This window comes from Malania oleifera, chromosome 4 (assembly GCF_029873635.1).
Source record: "Malania oleifera isolate guangnan ecotype guangnan chromosome 4, ASM2987363v1, whole genome shotgun sequence".
Lineage (NCBI taxonomy): Eukaryota > Viridiplantae > Streptophyta > Magnoliopsida > Santalales > Ximeniaceae > Malania > Malania oleifera.
In genome coordinates this window covers 97,430,341-97,447,761 of record NC_080420.1, presented here as the reverse complement: position 1 = coordinate 97,447,761, position 17,421 = coordinate 97,430,341, and the positions used below count along the sequence as shown (strand labels likewise).

The 17,421-nt window shown below is 37.3% G+C and overlaps 1 protein-coding gene across 2 annotated transcripts in view; it reads left to right on the top strand.

Moving 5' to 3' along the window:
- LOC131153115 (uncharacterized) overlaps window positions 1–17,421 on the top strand; it is a 97,565-nt gene that overhangs the window by 23,368 nt on the left and 56,776 nt on the right. For both annotated transcript variants that reach the window (XM_058105179.1, XM_058105178.1), the window contains exons 2-5: window positions 10,632–10,803; window positions 10,976–11,193; window positions 12,483–12,546; window positions 16,610–16,682. In XM_058105179.1, the coding sequence (XP_057961162.1) occupies window positions 10,632–10,803; window positions 10,976–11,193; window positions 12,483–12,546; window positions 16,610–16,682 (527 nt within the window). The remainder of the gene's footprint in view (window positions 1–10,631; window positions 10,804–10,975; window positions 11,194–12,482; window positions 12,547–16,609; window positions 16,683–17,421) is intronic.

Here is a 17,421-nt window from a genome sequence, read left to right as displayed (position 1 = left end):
CAGGTCAGCTTCTTCTGACCAACCTAGCAAGCATCTTTCAAGCTTCTCTATAGGTTCAAAAAATCTTTTTGATGAGGAAGCTTTGGCTGCGGATAACCTCTTGGGGAATCCTTCATGTTGTCTTTCTTCTCTTAATCCTTTAATTGATCTTAATTATGGGTTTGTAGCTTCTGAAGTTCACAATGAGTTAACTAATTCTTGCAAAAGCATCCTACTTATCCTTGTGGTGGACCTTATTAAAACAAATTATCTTTCTTCCCAAAGAAATATAGATTCTGTAGGAGGGACTTTAACCCTTGACCCATTGGGAGGTGAGAGGGACAAATGGGATCCACAAGAACTTTTACATAGACTGGGGTGCTTCATAGTCAATCCTTTAGGCCAGGCTGTTGAGGTGCTTGTTGAATCTATGAAAGGAAAAAAGTGAGTGGACAAGAAGTGGAAATTGTCCTTAACGTAAACTGTGGAGGGGGAAAGGGTAAGAGGTTTGGGCAGCCTTGGTGAACATTGTCAAATTAAGGATATCTTAGTAAGGCTGACCCAAAGATTGTTATCAAGAGTCTAAATTGAAAATGGTGGATGGTTTTCTTGTTAAAAGCATTTGGGATTCTAGATTCAAAGATTGGGTGTGGTTAGCTTCTATTGGTTCCTCGGGGGTATTGTGATTATTTGGATTTTCTTGCAAACTAGATGTTCTCATTGGTTCTTTTTCTTTTTTCGGTTAATCTAGATGTCATACATAAGGATTAGTGGTGGTTTACTTTGGTTTATGGCCCTAATGATCCTCAGTCAAGTGGGATGATTAGCTGCCTTTCATGTTTTGTGTTTTCCTCATTGGTGTTTCGGGGGCGATTTCAATGCCATTAGATTCACTAATGAAAAATTGGGAAGCTCTATAATTACCTCAAGCATGATGGGTTTCAGTTTGTTTATCAAGGATTGTGATTTGAGAGATATTCCTCTTTGAATGCACAGTTTACTTGGTTCAGATGACGTTAGAACAGCAGCTAGTAGGATTGATAGATTATTGTTTACCACTAAACGTGAAGATGCTTTTCCTAGCCTTACTCAAGAAGCACTTCCTAGAGTGGTTTAGGACCATTGTCCCTTGATTCTTGAATCTAATCTTGTTAAATGGGGACCTACTCCATTTAGATTTTAAAATATGTGGCTTTCTCATCCTGATTTTTGGAGTATGATTAGGGGTTGGTGGTGGGAGTACATCGAGGAGGGTGGGAAGATTTTTTCTTTATGACAAAAAAAAAAGTACTCGGAAAAAAAATTAAAAACATGGAATACGGAGACCTTCGGTGATGTTAGCTCCAAAAAAAGGTATTCTTGAGGAATTAGGGGGCGATTGATAGATTGATTGAGGATGGACCCATTTTTGAGGATATTGGTGGAAGATGTATTTAGTACTTTGATGAGTTCGAACAGTTGTTTTAAGGAAAGAGATGAGTTGGAGGTAGAAATCTGGGATGAAATGGGTCAAAAACGTGGATTGTAGTTATAGACTCATCCATAGGATGGCCAATGGTAGGAGTAGAATTATGTTAAAGAGCTTGAGGATGATGGATGATAGAGTAGTGGTTATTAGAGATCTTGACCGTATTTCAGGTCTGACTACTGATTTTTACCAAAACCTCTTTTTGGAGGAGGATGAGGGGAGAGTTATGGTTGAGGGACTTGATTGCTTTCCTATATCAGCTAAAAAAAGCATCCTTGCTAGAGGGACGTTTTGAGGAAGAGTAGATTAAAATCTTAGTTTTTAATATGGATAGAGAGAAGGCCCCCAGGCGTTCATTTAGGACTATTGTGATATTTTGAAGGGAGACCCCCCCAATGTGTTTCTTGAACTCTTCGATAATGAAGTGGTAGGAAGGAGTATGAATTGTGCTTCTATTACCCTGGTACCCAAGTAAGATTGTGCTTTTAAAGTCAAGGATGTTAGACCTATTAGGTTAGTCATGAGTTGTAAGATTTTGACTAAGGTGTTATCGAAGACATTGTCTATTGTTCTAGAGCATACTATCTCTCTTAGCCAGAGTATCTTTTTAGGTGATAGACAATTCCTAGATGCTACCTTGGTAACAATGGAGGTGGTTGAAGATGTTGTTCAAAGAAATAAGAGGGTTATAGTACTGAAATTAAATTTTGAGAAATCTTAAGATAGGGTGAAATGAAGTTTTTGGATGAGATAATGGCTAGGAAAGGTATTGTTCAAAAGTGGAGGAAATGGATTAGAGGGTGCCTATCTTTTGTGGTCTTCTCTGTCTTAGTAAAATGGCAAGGCTATGGGATGCAGGGGCAGCATCAAGGTACTGCAGCCATGGGAGAGATTAGAAGAAATAGAGGAGGGGAAGGGAGGGAAAGGGAGGAGAGAGGAGATACCAGGGGGGAACTCACGTTCAATCAACAATTCAAATTCATCAATAAGTAACTACAACATGGTTTTCACACACTATTTATAAGAAAGCCTTTTCACATGAAATTACACATAAACTCCTAAAACTAAATTACATTACAAACATACCCTAGAATACACAAATACTAAAAACAAGCCCCCAACATACATAATCCTAATACATGCAAACTACGCACGCATAAACAACTAACTAAGCACATATTGGTTTCGGACCCAATAAACCATTCACCCTATTCTTTGACATAGGCCTCCTAACTGGGTCGAAATGATCCATCCAAATACTCGCTTCTCGTCCTGCATCAATTCCCTCCTTTGGAAAAGAAATCTACTCAATCAAGTTGGGGAAAGTACCAAGGAGTCCACCACCATGAATAGAGTCATCTTGTTTCATAAGAAAGGAACTAGGGGTACGCTTCAACTTGGCGAGTGGAAGAATTTGTGATGGCATCAACTTATACTTCTTGTTGTCAATGGAAGGGGAATAAGAATTCTCAAATCCATCATGTTTCACCTTCCTATCAAATAACCATTGTTGTACCAAAATGATATGACAAATTTTGAGAGGAAGGATACCACATTGCACTCTCTCCATAATGGAACCAATCTTGAAGGTAAGTAAGCAGCGATCATGGACCCAAGTTGGTATTATTCACCCAAGCGATTTTGTGTGGTTTGGGACGAGGCTCAACTTCCAAATTTAACTTCTTCACAGCTTCTTTAGAAATTACATTTGTGCAACTAGCAGGATCAATAACCAAAGTGCAAAGCTTTTTCTTGGCATATCACTTGAGTTTGAAATATGTTGGTCCGCCTCCAATCCTTTGTCTCTTTAACCTTGTCTGCAGAGAGCATATGTCAAAGCACTAAACAGGTTTTCAAATTTCCATCATCATCTAAGTAACTTGGATATTCTGTTTCAGCTTCAATTACTTGAGTATCATCATCATCATCTTCTTTTTTTCCACAACATCCATCAATTGATAGGACATTGTGCAGCTTGATGTCCAAAACCTTGACATTTAAAGCATTTGAGTGATGGTTGGCTCTTAGAAATTGTTCCAAAATGCTTAGGAATCTTCTAATAGGTATTACTCTGAACACCTTTACCCAATTTCTCAATTGTATTCTCTCGTACAACGCCACTAGTATTCTTCTCAGACCGAAAGGCTGATGTAGCTCTTTGAGGTTTGAGTTGCATGTCCTCCTTCTCAATCTGAGTGGGAACCTGTGCTGCATCCCCAACTGTAATGAAATGACATGCATCATGTTTGGAGGCAATAGCTGGCTTCAGCCCTTTCTGTATAAAGCTATCATAACGTCATTTTTCATTCTATATTGGCACGAGTAGCCAAATGATGGAATCTGCTAGTGTACTCCATCACTGTCTTTTCTATTCGCGTGATATCAAAGAGTTGGAGATGAACGTGCTACTAATAATTGGGAGGCACAAATTGCTCCTAAATGGCTCGCTTCATCTCATCCCAAATTGTAATCTCACAAAATCTCCTTCTTCTAAAGATGCCCTATGTTTAATCCACCAAATTCAAGTAGTTCCTCCAATTTTGATTCAGCAAAGTACAACTTTCTGGCTTCATTCATGTCATACTGTCGGAAATAATATTTCAACGAATACACGCAATCATAAAATTCATGAGAATTATCACCATTAAAATCTGAGACTTCTAGTTTAATTACCTCACTCAAATGATCATTTCGGCCTTCACACAACTCAAAAGCATTTGGGACAGCAGCTATTTCACCATCTAGTTTGGTAGGAAATTCCATGGGCCTTTTACCTACGGCTGCAACTTCAGTTGTTAACCTATTCAAAGCACCAGTACTAGTCTCCAAAGCATTTTCCATGTTTTGTACCCTACCGGATAATGACTCCACCTTTGCAGACAATTCAACATTGGTCACCATGATGCAATTATATGATGCAAATCACAAACTTCACTCTCAATTATTTAAGAACGATTCAAGTCACCTTTAATCTTGAGTATCACACCAAAATGAAACAAATTCACTAACAGAACTCACAAATGTAGCAATAAAACCTGATTTTTTTGCTGGCATCGGCAATTTCTTGCTTCTCGTGGAAAATTACCGCGCTTGGACAATTTCAGGTTGGCAACCAAAATATCATGCTGCGAATCAAAATATCAGGAGAAAACACCAGTTTCTTGTAGCTGGAACCAATTTTTTGCGATTCTGGCAGCAGGAGGGGAGTCTGGCAGAATCCCACTTGCAATCACCGGTGCATTGGGGCCCATGAGTCTCCAGCAGAGAGGTCCGGTGATGAAAATTTGGTTGAGGGAAGATCAGGGGGTGAGGACTTTAGTGGTGGTGGTGTTGTGTTAAGAAAAACCAAAAGTTAGGGATTCAAGGGGGCCGGAAGCTGGGATTCTTTTGGCCGGTGCATGAGGATGTTCCAGTGATATGAAGGTGATGAAATTGCAGGGAAGAGGCGTCGGGGTGTTCTGTGTTTGATGGGGGTGGTGCTGCAGGATGGTCGCTGGAAAATGGTGTTCAAGATTTGGGGACATGACAGGAGTTTTGGAATTTGTTCAGAAACTGCGTTCTGGTGTTTTCTCACACCCCCCCCCCCCCCCAACAAATACTGAAGTTTCAGAACAGAGATGGTGAGATCAGAGACTCAGAGAGAGGGAGAGATTAACGGAGAGAATGGAAGATGAAGAAGAAGAAGAAGGGAGAAAGAACAGAGAAGAAGGGAGGATTAATACAGAATAGAGAGTGAGAGAGCAGAAAACTAGAGAACAAGAAGTGAAGAAAAAAGAAGCAGCAGAGAGGGAGCAAGAAGTTAGAGAACAGAGAAGAAAAGGAAAGAAGAAGAGAGGGAGAAGAAGAATATGTAAGAAGAGAAGAGAGATGGGGAAGAGGGGGGGTTGAAAAGGAAGAATGAGATCGATATTGGGCTTTGATACCAAATGATGCAGGGGCAGCCTCAAGGTTCTGCAGCCATGGGAAGAAGAAATAGAAGAGAGGAAGGGAGGGGGAGGGAGGAGAGAGGAGATACCAATGGGAAAATCACATTCAATGAACAATTCAACAACTAGCTACAGCTTGGCTTTGACACTATTTATAAGAAAGCCTCTTCATATGAAGCTACACATAAACCCCTAAAACTAAATTACATTACAAACATACCCATAGAATACACAAGTACTACAAACAAGCCCTCAACATACATAATCCTAATACAAGCAAAATACACACACATACTTAAACAACTAACTAACTAAACACATTTGGGTTTCGGACCCAATAAACCGTTCACCCAATGCTTTGACAAAGGCCTCTTAGTTGGGTCAAAATGATCCATCCAAATACCTGCTTCTCATCCTACATCACTAGGTCTTGCCTTAATGCTTCCAGGGGCCTAATACCCCTCTCTCCCCTTTTCTATTTACTATTGAGGCTGATGTGTTGAGTAGTATGATTGAGAGAGGAATTGATAGGGGGCTGGCGGAGGGGGATCAAAGTAGGGCATGCGGATTGTATAATTTCGCACCTTTAGTTTGCAGTTGATACTATTCTCTTTCTCACAGATAACATTGGGTTGCTTTTCTAGTTTGCAGACTATCCTACAGGTGTTTGAGAAAGCTGCCAGGTTGAAGATTAACTTTTCTAAGAGTGGCTTGGTGGGATTTGGCATTAATGTGGACCCTTTTGTTAGGCTTGCAAGTTGTGCTGTTTTGACTTGGCTGTTTACTTATTTAGGTGTTCCCTTATAATCCTAATGCTGATTCTTTTTGGGATCCGGTTTTTGAGAGTGGCTAGGAGATTGGATGGTTGGAAAGGAGCTTTTTTCACCATAGGGGGTTGTATTACTCTCATCCACGTGTGTCTATCCTCCATTCCTTTGTATTATCTTTCTCATTTAAGAATTCCTGTGAGATTGGCATGGAGGCTTGAGAAAAATGAGGGATTTCTTGTGGTTGATTGTGTGTAGGTCTAAAAGGGAGGGAGGTCTGGGTCTTGGTAAGTTGGTGTCCAAAAACATTTCATTGGTGGGGAAATGGTTATGGCGCTTTCCTTTAAGACCTAATTCTCTTTGGTATAAGGTAATTCGCAGCAAATTTTGTCGACTATAGAATGGGTGGGATACTAAAGTTGAGGTTAATATTACAAATGCGAGTCCTTTGAAGTTTATGTCACAGATTTATGATAATATCTTTCCAAAAGTCCAATATATGGTGGGTATGGGGAGCAAATTCATTTTATGGAGGATCTTTGAGTTGGGGATGCCTTTGGCTATTACTTTCCCTTGTTATTGAGTCTGTATTCTTCATGATACTCCAATTTCCGATTTTTTTTCTTTTGCAAGGGAATAGTCTCTCTTGGAATCTCCATTTTGGGAGAAATCTAAATAAGAGAGAGATTAATAAGTTGGCTCTTGTATCCAGTTTGATTCTCTCAATGCTCTTTTGGGGAGTGATAAAAGGGTTAGCAGTTTAGACCCCTCTAGGGAATTCTTTTGTAAATCTTATTGCTGCAACTTGACTCAGGATCGTAATGTGGATCCTTTTGGTTTGTATCTTTGATTTTGAATGCTAAAGCTCCTTTAAAAATAAAAGCTTTTATTTGGACAGTGGTTCTTGAACGAATTAATACTGATGTTTGCTTCAGAATAGAAGGCCTAATAACCTGTCTCTGGATGTTTGTGTCCTTTGTTTGAAGAGTGGTGAGACCTGTCCACATCTATTTCCTCAGTGCCCTTTTACTTGGTTTGTATGGAATAAACTTTTTGGTATTTTTGGTTAAGACTGGGTTTGTCCCTCCACCTTGAAGGCCTTTTATTCTATCACATTTTGGGTTTTTGGTAAAGGGAATGATAGGAAAGCCTTGTTGCGATGCACCATTATGGCTATTATTTGGTGTGTCTGGTTGGACAGGAATGCTAGAATTTTCAAAAGGGTGGCTTCTGCTAATAACTTGCTTTGGAGTAGAGTGGTATGTCTTTGCATTGCTGTAGGTGTCAGATAAAGGTTTTTTTTTTTTGTCATGTTTCTTTGGAACATCTGCAGTGGGACTGGTTGGCTCTGCTTCATTAAGTTGGCTTTCAGCTTGTGAAGAATTTTCATTGTAATTGATTGTTATTGATGTAAAGGGTGAATTTTTTACTCTCCCTATTTTTTGTTCATTTTTTCTTTTCTCTTTCCTTTTACTGATGTACATTCTTTTCTCTTCTAATAAATTTTTTGTTTATAAAAAAAAAAACAAGAAAAAATAGTAAAATAAATTTAGATTTTGACATAAATGAAAATCATATTTCATTTGTATGCTTTCCCTAAACAAACAAAATCTAAGGAAATGAATCAAGAAATATTAATAAAAAAAAATGAACTTATAGTATTTAAGGGAAGAAATCAAGAAAAAATAATCTAAAACAAAACTTTTGGTGTCTATCAACAACAAAAAAAAGAAAGTCATGCATCTTCTTTCTCAAATTAAAAAGAAAAAATAATTAACTTAAAAAAATAACAATAATTGAACAAACTCCACGAAAAAAAAAAAAAAGCCCCACGTTTTTGCATCTTAACAATACAATGGAATGAGTAACACCTTAGCCGATGAGTGTTATGCCCCTTTTGAAGGGCATAACAATATACTCCTCCAAGAGTGAAGAGTGGTTTTGTGAAGGCATCACAAGACCTAAAGTTCTATTTTCTCCTATTTGTTTGCAAAAAATTGGTATAGACAAGGAATGGAGGGTAATCATGTAAAAATAAAAACAATGAAAACAGAAAGAAATTATGTTTTGGGGTTCTAAATGCAGTTGTCTGTCAGGTTATGATAAATCTAGAATCGTGTGAATTAATGGATTCAGATTGATTCATTAGATGCATGAGGCAAGTCAATAGATTCAGAAACAGTACAGTTGTTTTTAGATTTGTTAGTAAGATTCGAATCAGTTTGGTGTGGAATTGATAAAATCATATGAATTAAATTGCAAATCTTAAGATTCTAACAACTATGCTCCAGGCACGATCCAGCTGCATATGCAGGAGTGTTGAAGCTTGATACACATTGCTGGCCCACAACCTAAAAGCTTAGGGTTTTAGGTAAAGAGGTTTCTAAACAGCATCTACGGTTATGGATTGCACAATATTTAGTTTCTCTCATGTGCACTTTCTCTCAACAAAGTTCTTAGTAACACTCTTATGCCCGTTTGTAGTTGAAAGTACTATAAGGAACAATCATATGTGTGAGTCAGCTTACCAGAGTGTAGGAGCTTTACATAATCCTTGATCTCCTTACAAAGATCAAGGTGCATACACGTCCCAGCAGATAGGGTTCCATAAAATTCCTTAGAAATGATACACTTTATCATCTTCTTGAATCCATATCTCTTCCTCTTGTCATCACTAGTCCATACCGACAGATATGTTTTGACTTCTTAAGTATGCCAATAAACCTTCACAGCCCAAGGCCACTGTAAGTAGTTACTGCCTCCAACTTTTCTGTTGTGATTTGTGGCAATGAAGAGGGAACTAATCTCTTTGGATTTGTGGACTCCATCCCAAAAGGACAGGCTGAAAAGAACCAACGAAAAGGCTATGACACTCCAAGAACTCTCTGTTTACTAACAAGGAGACATAATGAGACCAACAAAACACCAACAACCCACCAATCACCAGTGAGGAGACATAACTAGCTTTCTGTCATACGGAAGAGACTTACTACTCTTGCCCAAGGTCTTAAATTTTGATTTTGACTAAAATTTTGAGGCTACATTAATACAGAAATTTTGATATGGATGTCAATTTTGATTTTGATTTTAAAAAATGATGAAAATTACTAGTAAAGCATGGAATTCTTTTATCAAACTTATGAAATTGTCAATAAACATAATAATGGAAGATCTAGAACTAAAATATAAAATATTATAAAAAAAATGCATCAATGGCACGCATGTGGGGTATGAAATGCATTACTTGCAATATAGTAATCATATTAAACATATTCAATTAAAGTAAATGAAATTTTCAACTTAGTTAAATATTGCTTATTATACAAAAACTGATAATTTAAATACAATTGACCAAACAAGATGTTGTAGCTAATAAATAACTTTAATTTTCAATACAATTTCAAAAGTATGAAAGCTATCATTCATATCCTTCTTGCAAGAATCTTTAGTTTCAATGGGAAAAAAAAGATTAATTAAGTGATAAATTTCTATAAAGGTTTCAAATCCCATATTTTAATTTCAAGGAAGTTTTATTTCATAGTTAAATTTTTGCCAATTTTCTCTGAAATATCGAGATTTCGATGAATTTCAGATGATTCATAGAAATTTCCTTGGAAATTTTGCGAATGGAAATTGACTGCCATTTCAATTTTGAGGATGGTGGAAAGCAGAAATTTTGATGGAAATTTTGACAATTTTGCGGAAATTTAAGACCATGCTCTTGCCTGTGTTTAGTTTACCAAATCTTGAGCAAACAAGACATCACCAACTAGATATTGATCCTTGGGTGTGAGCATCACAAACTTTGATTCCTGGACAAGATAAATAATATGCAAACAGAACCTGTTTGGGAAGGAGCCAAACTGTGCAGATTAGGTTAGGGAAGCCTCATGTACCGTTGCATGGCATCACAGCTGCCACCTAGTAATTGGTGCACGAGGGCATGTGAGTTACTTTCTGGAGATGACCTTTTAGGGAGCAACAGATCAATGGAGTCTCTGAGTGACACTGATGTTGCTTTTTGAGAAACATATGAGACTGTCGAACCAAATTGGCAGTGAAGTCAGTTGATTTTTTGGTGAGACTGATAGTAATCCTGATGAGACTGACTCTGATTCTGGAATCTGGATTGTCTAGGTACACATGACTCACCTAGGATGACAGAGAGGCATGGGGCTGAGAGACATAGGGCTCGGTCTGGTGGTAGTGCACTAATAACTGTAGAACCCACAAAATAGTTAGGGCTCCTATTCTATTTACAATATTCAATGCACAAAAAATGGTGGCATTCCCTTGCTAACATGCTAACTCGTAGCAAGAACAAGAAGTCAAACTTTCATACTGTTGTAGTTATCTAAAAGAGAATTCATATTATTGTGATATTAACCATATATGACCAGGCTATTTGTATAGAGGGCTTAAAGATGGGATTTGTGCTACTACCCGTTCTATGTTGTATTCACACTCACGAATTGCTACTTGAAAAAGCAGATGCAGTCTTTTAGAAGAGAGTTGAGTGCAGGCGTCCTACCTCTCCATGAAACGTTTGTTGCATTGATTCGTTTGTTTGGTTCTAAAGGCCATGGAACTAGAGGTTTAGAAATCCTTGCGGCAATGGAAAAGCTGAACTTTGACATTCGGCAAGCTTGGCTTGTTCTCGTTGGTATAAATCTATTGCTAATTCTTTTTCTACTTTCGTACGTGCAATTTATCAACTTCATCTCCTATTTGTGTCTATATGTATCTGTGTTTATATAAAAAAAAAAAATTTACTTTTATTTTATTTTATTGTATTGGTTTTGAAAATTTAGCCAATTTTGTTTATTTTTTTCCAGAGGAGCTTATTAGGAACAAGCATTTGGATGATGCTAATAGAGTGTTCTTAAAGGGTGCTGAAGGTGGGCTTAGAGCCACTGATGGGCTGTATGATCTGATAATTGAGGAAGATTGTAAAGTTGGAGATCATTCTAATGCCTTAACCATTGCCTATGAAATGGAGGCAGCTGGGCGGATGGCCACCACTTTTCATTTTAATTGTCTTCTTAGTTGTCAAGTAAGTTAAATTCTAGTTACTGTTCCCTGCTTTCAAGGTGTGCTTTAGTAGCTTATTTACATATTGCTTAATTAGCAATGGTGCTTGTAATTACACTTTGCATAAAACATGAAAATCTAGTAACGGCTAGAAGCATATGATGGTACATCTTAATTATGTGAACTGTAGGAAACTCTGATAATGTTTGATCAGATCTTAAATTGGGCAGTAATACATCCTTAAAAAAAAAACAAAGAAAGAAAAAAAAAAGAAAAACTGCAAAATCTTGGTTATAACTTGTAAGAATTTTAAGTTTGTGTATTTCATCTTTTCCCTTTTATGTTAAAAAATGAGAAATTTGCATGGTACTTTTGATTTATTTCATGCTTTTGAAGACACTACATAATTTCTTGAATTTTTTAAAAAGTAAACTGTAATAATATGTAAATTTCTGGTTAAGAATCCATTAACCATGTACAAACAGGGAGGCTGTAATCAACAATCAAACACCACAGAATAGAGTCCTATTTGCAGCACAAACTTCTAAGTCTAACTGGCAGGGGTCCATTTACAACTTTATTCTATCTTCAGTTTTGAGCTCCATGAGTTGAGGGTCAACTCATTTTACTGTACTTGAGGATTTTAACAGCTAAACTGCTGCATCCTCAATGTTTGAGTTAGACACCTTGATGAAGGACCCCACATCTCCACACAAAGGGATAAAACATAATACTCCAATTTCAATTCATAATATTCAACAATCAATAAAAACCCTAACCGTCACATATTTATAGGTTGACTATGATTGAAAAAAAACATAAAATTTGGGAATCTAAATACTATGAGGGTACCTGTTTCCTAATGAATAAAATCCTAGAATATACTGGATTACTACCTAGTAAAAATACCAGTTAAAAATGCTGCGGAAATAGGAAACTTGGGGAACATATTAATTATTAAATTATAAAACTGCTAATATTTAAACTGCCATAAGTGATGAATTTGTGATGCAGTTCTCGAAGCTCACACTGCTTAACACCTTTATGATAGGTTTTCCATTGAAGAAATCAATTCATAGGGTCAGCATGGTTTCTTGGTTCAACCTTTAATTGTGTTACACAGAGGCCAGATCTGCTAGAGTGACTTACATTAACAATTTATTGCAGAATGTGGGAGGGTTGCTCTATCACTGGTTGTTACTTGTTAGCTTGTGAGACATGGATTCTGGGTTCATTTATTTGTGCTACAGTTTTCATGCATAACGCTAATTTTTTTGTGTTATTTTGTTTGTTTTGTTTTGTTTTATGTAGGCTACTTGTGGAATACCTGAAATAGCTTTTGCAACATTTGAGAACATGGAATATGGAGGAGAAGGTTAGCATTTTCTTTTTATTTTTGGTTTTCCTTACTCAGTTACTGTGATTTATCGGAAGTTCTAAGTTGCAGAAGGGTTCAATATTTCATGCACATTGGTGGAGCGCTAATTTTTGCCCGTCATAGATGAAGTGTGTAAAGAGAGAATTGCGATTTTTGTCTACTTGAGTGTGGAAGAATCTGTGTGAGAGAATGCTAGTTGATTTTGTTTTTCTATTTTGTTTCAATTAGGTTTCCATAGATTGTAGACTTTAAATTTACTAATGATCATCTGCAGAAGTGGGGTTAGTTAAGATGTTTTCCAGCTGCCATACAACGTCATAAAAAATTGGTGTTATAAGAAGCAGTTAGGTATAAAAAAGTTGGCTTTGAAAATTAGATGTTGCTGTTAAAGTTACAGATGGCATTTGGTTTTAAAATAATTTTTTTTTTTTAAATTTGAGCTAAAAGATTCTTCCATTTCTAAAAAGTTAATTTTGAGAAAGAGCAATTAAGAAGAGAGTCCCACCAATGTTTGGTGGGACGAATGAGCTTCAAAAACACTTTTTGGGGGTTGGGGGAGGGTTTTCTATAGAGTTGTTCTGCTCCCTGCCAACTCGCTTTCAATTTACCAGTGTAGGAGAGGTGAATTGCAAGGACTTTCAAATTTCTGCTGCTTACATGGGTTGGTTTAAATTTTTTTTTTTTTTTCTATTTTTGGGTGGAGCTTCCTGTGCACATGAGGTGCCTATTAATAACCCTTCCCTCTTTTTTTTTTTTTTTTTTTCATTTCTCCGGCTAAGCACACCCTTGCATTTGGTGAAATAAAGTAGCAAATCTTTATGATAGGAATAATTTGTAGTTTATAATTGTGTATGTGAGTGCATGTGTGTTTGTGTTTGTGGGCTGGGGGTGGGGGCTGATGGTGATATATATTATAAAATATACGGACAAAGGTCAAGTTGAGGTTTTCTCACAAAACCCAAAGCCTTCCTTAAAATGTGTTGAGCTTGTTTCAGCTAGGAAAATCGGCACTATGAGACTATTTCCAATGTCTAACACACCCAATTATCAACCTGGAGCAGTTGGGCTAGGCCGTTGCCCCACCCATGCTTAGGGCTGTGCATGCTTAGTCCCTGTACTGGTAGTGATTGTTATAACTATATTTATTGTCTGTTTCTCTCTCCACTGTAATTGGACTGCACACGTAGGGAGTATTAAAGCTTGATATATACTGTTGGTTCATTGCCTACCAACTTATGCTTATAGGTAAGAGTGATTATCTGAAAGTGTTTGTAATCTATGAGAAATTAGTATGTAGCAAAGATCTGCATAAGATTCATGTTAAGTCTATTGTAAATAGTATGTAGTAGTGCATTTATTTTTATAAGAATAGAAAATTATATTAATAAATTTGAAGAGAATATAAAATATAGGGGACAAGTAGCCGACACATAACTAAAAAAAAAGAACAAAACAAAAATAAACAGCAGTCGTTTTTCCATCCTCATTGTTTCTATTGCCTCGAACCCTAGCCCCATGTAGCACCTAGCCCTCTGGGATTGCTCTCCTCTGTCGTTAGGAGTAGATCGATATGCCTAGAAACAAGTGACGAGGACATTGTGGTGGTCGTAACCCCATCCTTGAATTTCATTAAGGCTGCAATTATCGCTTTCCATGATTGCTCGAAAGCCAGCGACTTGAAGCTCCATTCTCGTCAATCGAAGGGGTCGCTCTCTGCAACCCTGCTTCGTTTTCTTTCCTCAACCCTCTCCCGGAGATATTTCTCTTCTGAAACATAGCGTATCATTGCGGCAAGTCCTTCTTGGCTCTTAGAATCGAACAGTAGTGAATTCTCAGCAACTCTCGCTTGATTGCTTCCCAGCTGGGTCGTCTTCTTCAAAATTCAGCGTCAAAGATGGTCCTGCCTTTGACATACTAACACAATAATAATACTAAAAGACACAAATAACCTCTAACCGCATAGGCTGAGAATGAGAAATACCCAATTCTTCCAACATGTTCTTCAACAAGATAAGTACACAAGTAGTGTGAGCCATAGCTCTATATTTTGATTCAGATCTTGACCCGACCACCATAGCTTGTTTCTTACTCTTTTAAGAAACCAAATTGCCACCAACCAAGGTATAGTATTTGGTTGTGGATCTTCGGTCGAAAGGCGACCCAACTCTATCTACATATGTGTATCCATGGATATAAGTGTGACCCTGATCATAACATAAAAAACCTCTCCTAAATGTACCTTTGAGATTTCTCAAGTGCAAATTTCTGTGTCCCAATGGCTTGTCCTCGGAGAATCTAGAAATTGACTAACAACACTTGTTGCAAAAGATATATTCGGCCGAGTGACTGTGAGATAACTCAACTTTCCAACAAGTCTCAGGTATTGTCCAGGATTATGTAGCAAATCACTCATATCTAGCACTAACTTGCTGTTAGGGGTCCGTGGGTGTATCAACCGGCTTAGATCCCAACAATAGTTTCATCCAACAGATCAAGAATATACTTCCTCTGTGACAAAACAATTCCTATACGAGATCTAGATACTTATATACCCAAAAGTATTTCAATGGTCTCAAATCTTTGGTTTGAAACTTAGTTTGTAGAAAAAGTTTGAAACTCTAAATACCTTTATCATCATCACCTGTAATAACAATATCACCCATATGAATGACGAGAAGGATCCTACTTGATGAAGTATGATGATAAAACACAGAATGATCCACTAAACACCATCAAAGACCAAACTTAAGTACTACATCACTGAAACGACCAAACTATGCTCTGGGAGACTATTTCAAACCATATAGAGCCTTCTTGAGCCGACACACTAAGCTTGACTCCTCCTGAGCAAGAAACCTAGGTGGTTGCTCCATATAAACCTCCTCCTCAAGGTCACCATGCAAGAAGGTGTCTTGCCTTATGCCTTTGCATCTTAAAATATTGACGTTTACTTATTGTGTGTGTTGTTTCTTAGTTGCCCAATATTCTAATCCATGAAGTATAGCTGGTCTTATAGCAATCTATAGGACATTCCTTTTAATTTTAATGGTATTCTACAATCACACAGTGCAACCGACGCACTCCTCCATTTTGCACAACCTGGTTTGACTCTTATGTACTAAATCCTTTTCAATTTCTCCCTCTGCTTGCATAATAGGTCCAAGATATCAAAATCTGTTAGTGTTGTTGATATCGAAATCAATGAGAGAAGCAAAATTTGAGGTGGGCTTCATGAGAGAGAAAGAGACTTCATCGTGAGAGTTAAGAATAACCACCACTGCTTCTTAACCTTCATGTCTAAAGAACAGGCACAGAAAATTGCCTAGCAACACATCCATCTTGCAAGCAAACCTAATGTCTCAAATAACCAAAACACCCCTCAAGGATCTAGTAGATGCTAACCACACCCAATCCTTTAACCTAAAATGCCAAAGACTCCTAGCAAGAAGCCCATCCACCCTTTTTATCTTAGATTCTTGTAATAACAATCCCACGGGAAAGTTGCCTATAATCTCCTTGGTTTTATGATGTTTAACCAAGCTCATCTACCCCCTAATAATATTCCAACTTTTCTGAAGTACAATTTAAAAGTAACACTCTTACCCCTTCTCTTATGAACATCCTTAACCACCTCATTATCCACCAAAACAGCATCCAGAATTTGCCTACCACCCATAGAAGCACTTTGGGAATAAAAAATAATATTACTCAAAACAAAACTAAAATTAGTAGCCAAAACTTTAGATAATCTTATACACGCTAGTTATCAAATTTATTGGCTTGAAATCCTTCATCTTTATTGAAGGGTTCTTCTAGGGTACTGAGGAGATGAAAGAATACACACACACACACACACACACACTTGGTTTGAAGTGATAAAGGTTGAATTAAAAAAGGCAAAATTAATTAGGACATCACAATTTCAAAACAAGTTAGTATTCAAAATTTAATATGTAGCATTGTTTCTCCTCTCCATTTCCCATCCTCTCTCTCTCTCTCTCTCTTGCCTTTTCTGTTTCCATATTTTCTATGGTACTTGTGATTATCTCTATCCTGGCAGATTCTATGAAACCTGATACAGAGACATACAATTGGGTGATCCAAGCATATACAAGAGCTGAATCCTATGATAGGTTTGTCCCATAACACATCCATGATACCAGCTATATATCTTTGTAAGTGTTATTTTGGATACTGGTCATACTTCGAGTTGACTCATTAAATCATGAGATGGAAATAAGTTTTGGATGACTTAACAATTTACAAAGTAATTAATGTTGATACTTTGAGACCTGCCACTAGGGAGCCTAGCCTAGCTGCCAACTTGGATGTTCTGGGTTCAATTCCTTGTGAGATCAAATTGGCAGGGTATTTTTGTGCTTGGTGTTCTAAAGGTACCAATTTGAATTATGGCTGGCCCCTCTGTTATCATTCAGGGAAATTAACACCCATATTTTGGCAATGCTAAATTTCTTTTCCTTTTTGTTTCTGCATGTACCAATGTTTATGTGGTTTTTTACAAATCTTTGCCTTTTTGTCTCCCATCTTTTCTGTAACATTCGCCAGTTTGACTACTCATCCATATGAAATTGTCACTATGGTAAATGTAGAAGTATTCCAGTATTCCATTGTTTTGAGCATTTAGAAATGAGATGTTAGAAACTTGTAGATCAGTTTTGTGGTTATCCAGATGAGATGTTTACTGATTATAGATCTCCACTGGTTTTTCATACTCCTGTTAGATACAATTTTGACCACCATTGCTCAACTCTGCCTCTTGAACTAGGTAGCAGCAGATTGTCTTTTGTTGGTGACCTGGCGTTGCATCTTGCTGAAAAACTTTGTTACTTCCACACCTTGCACACTGCCAGC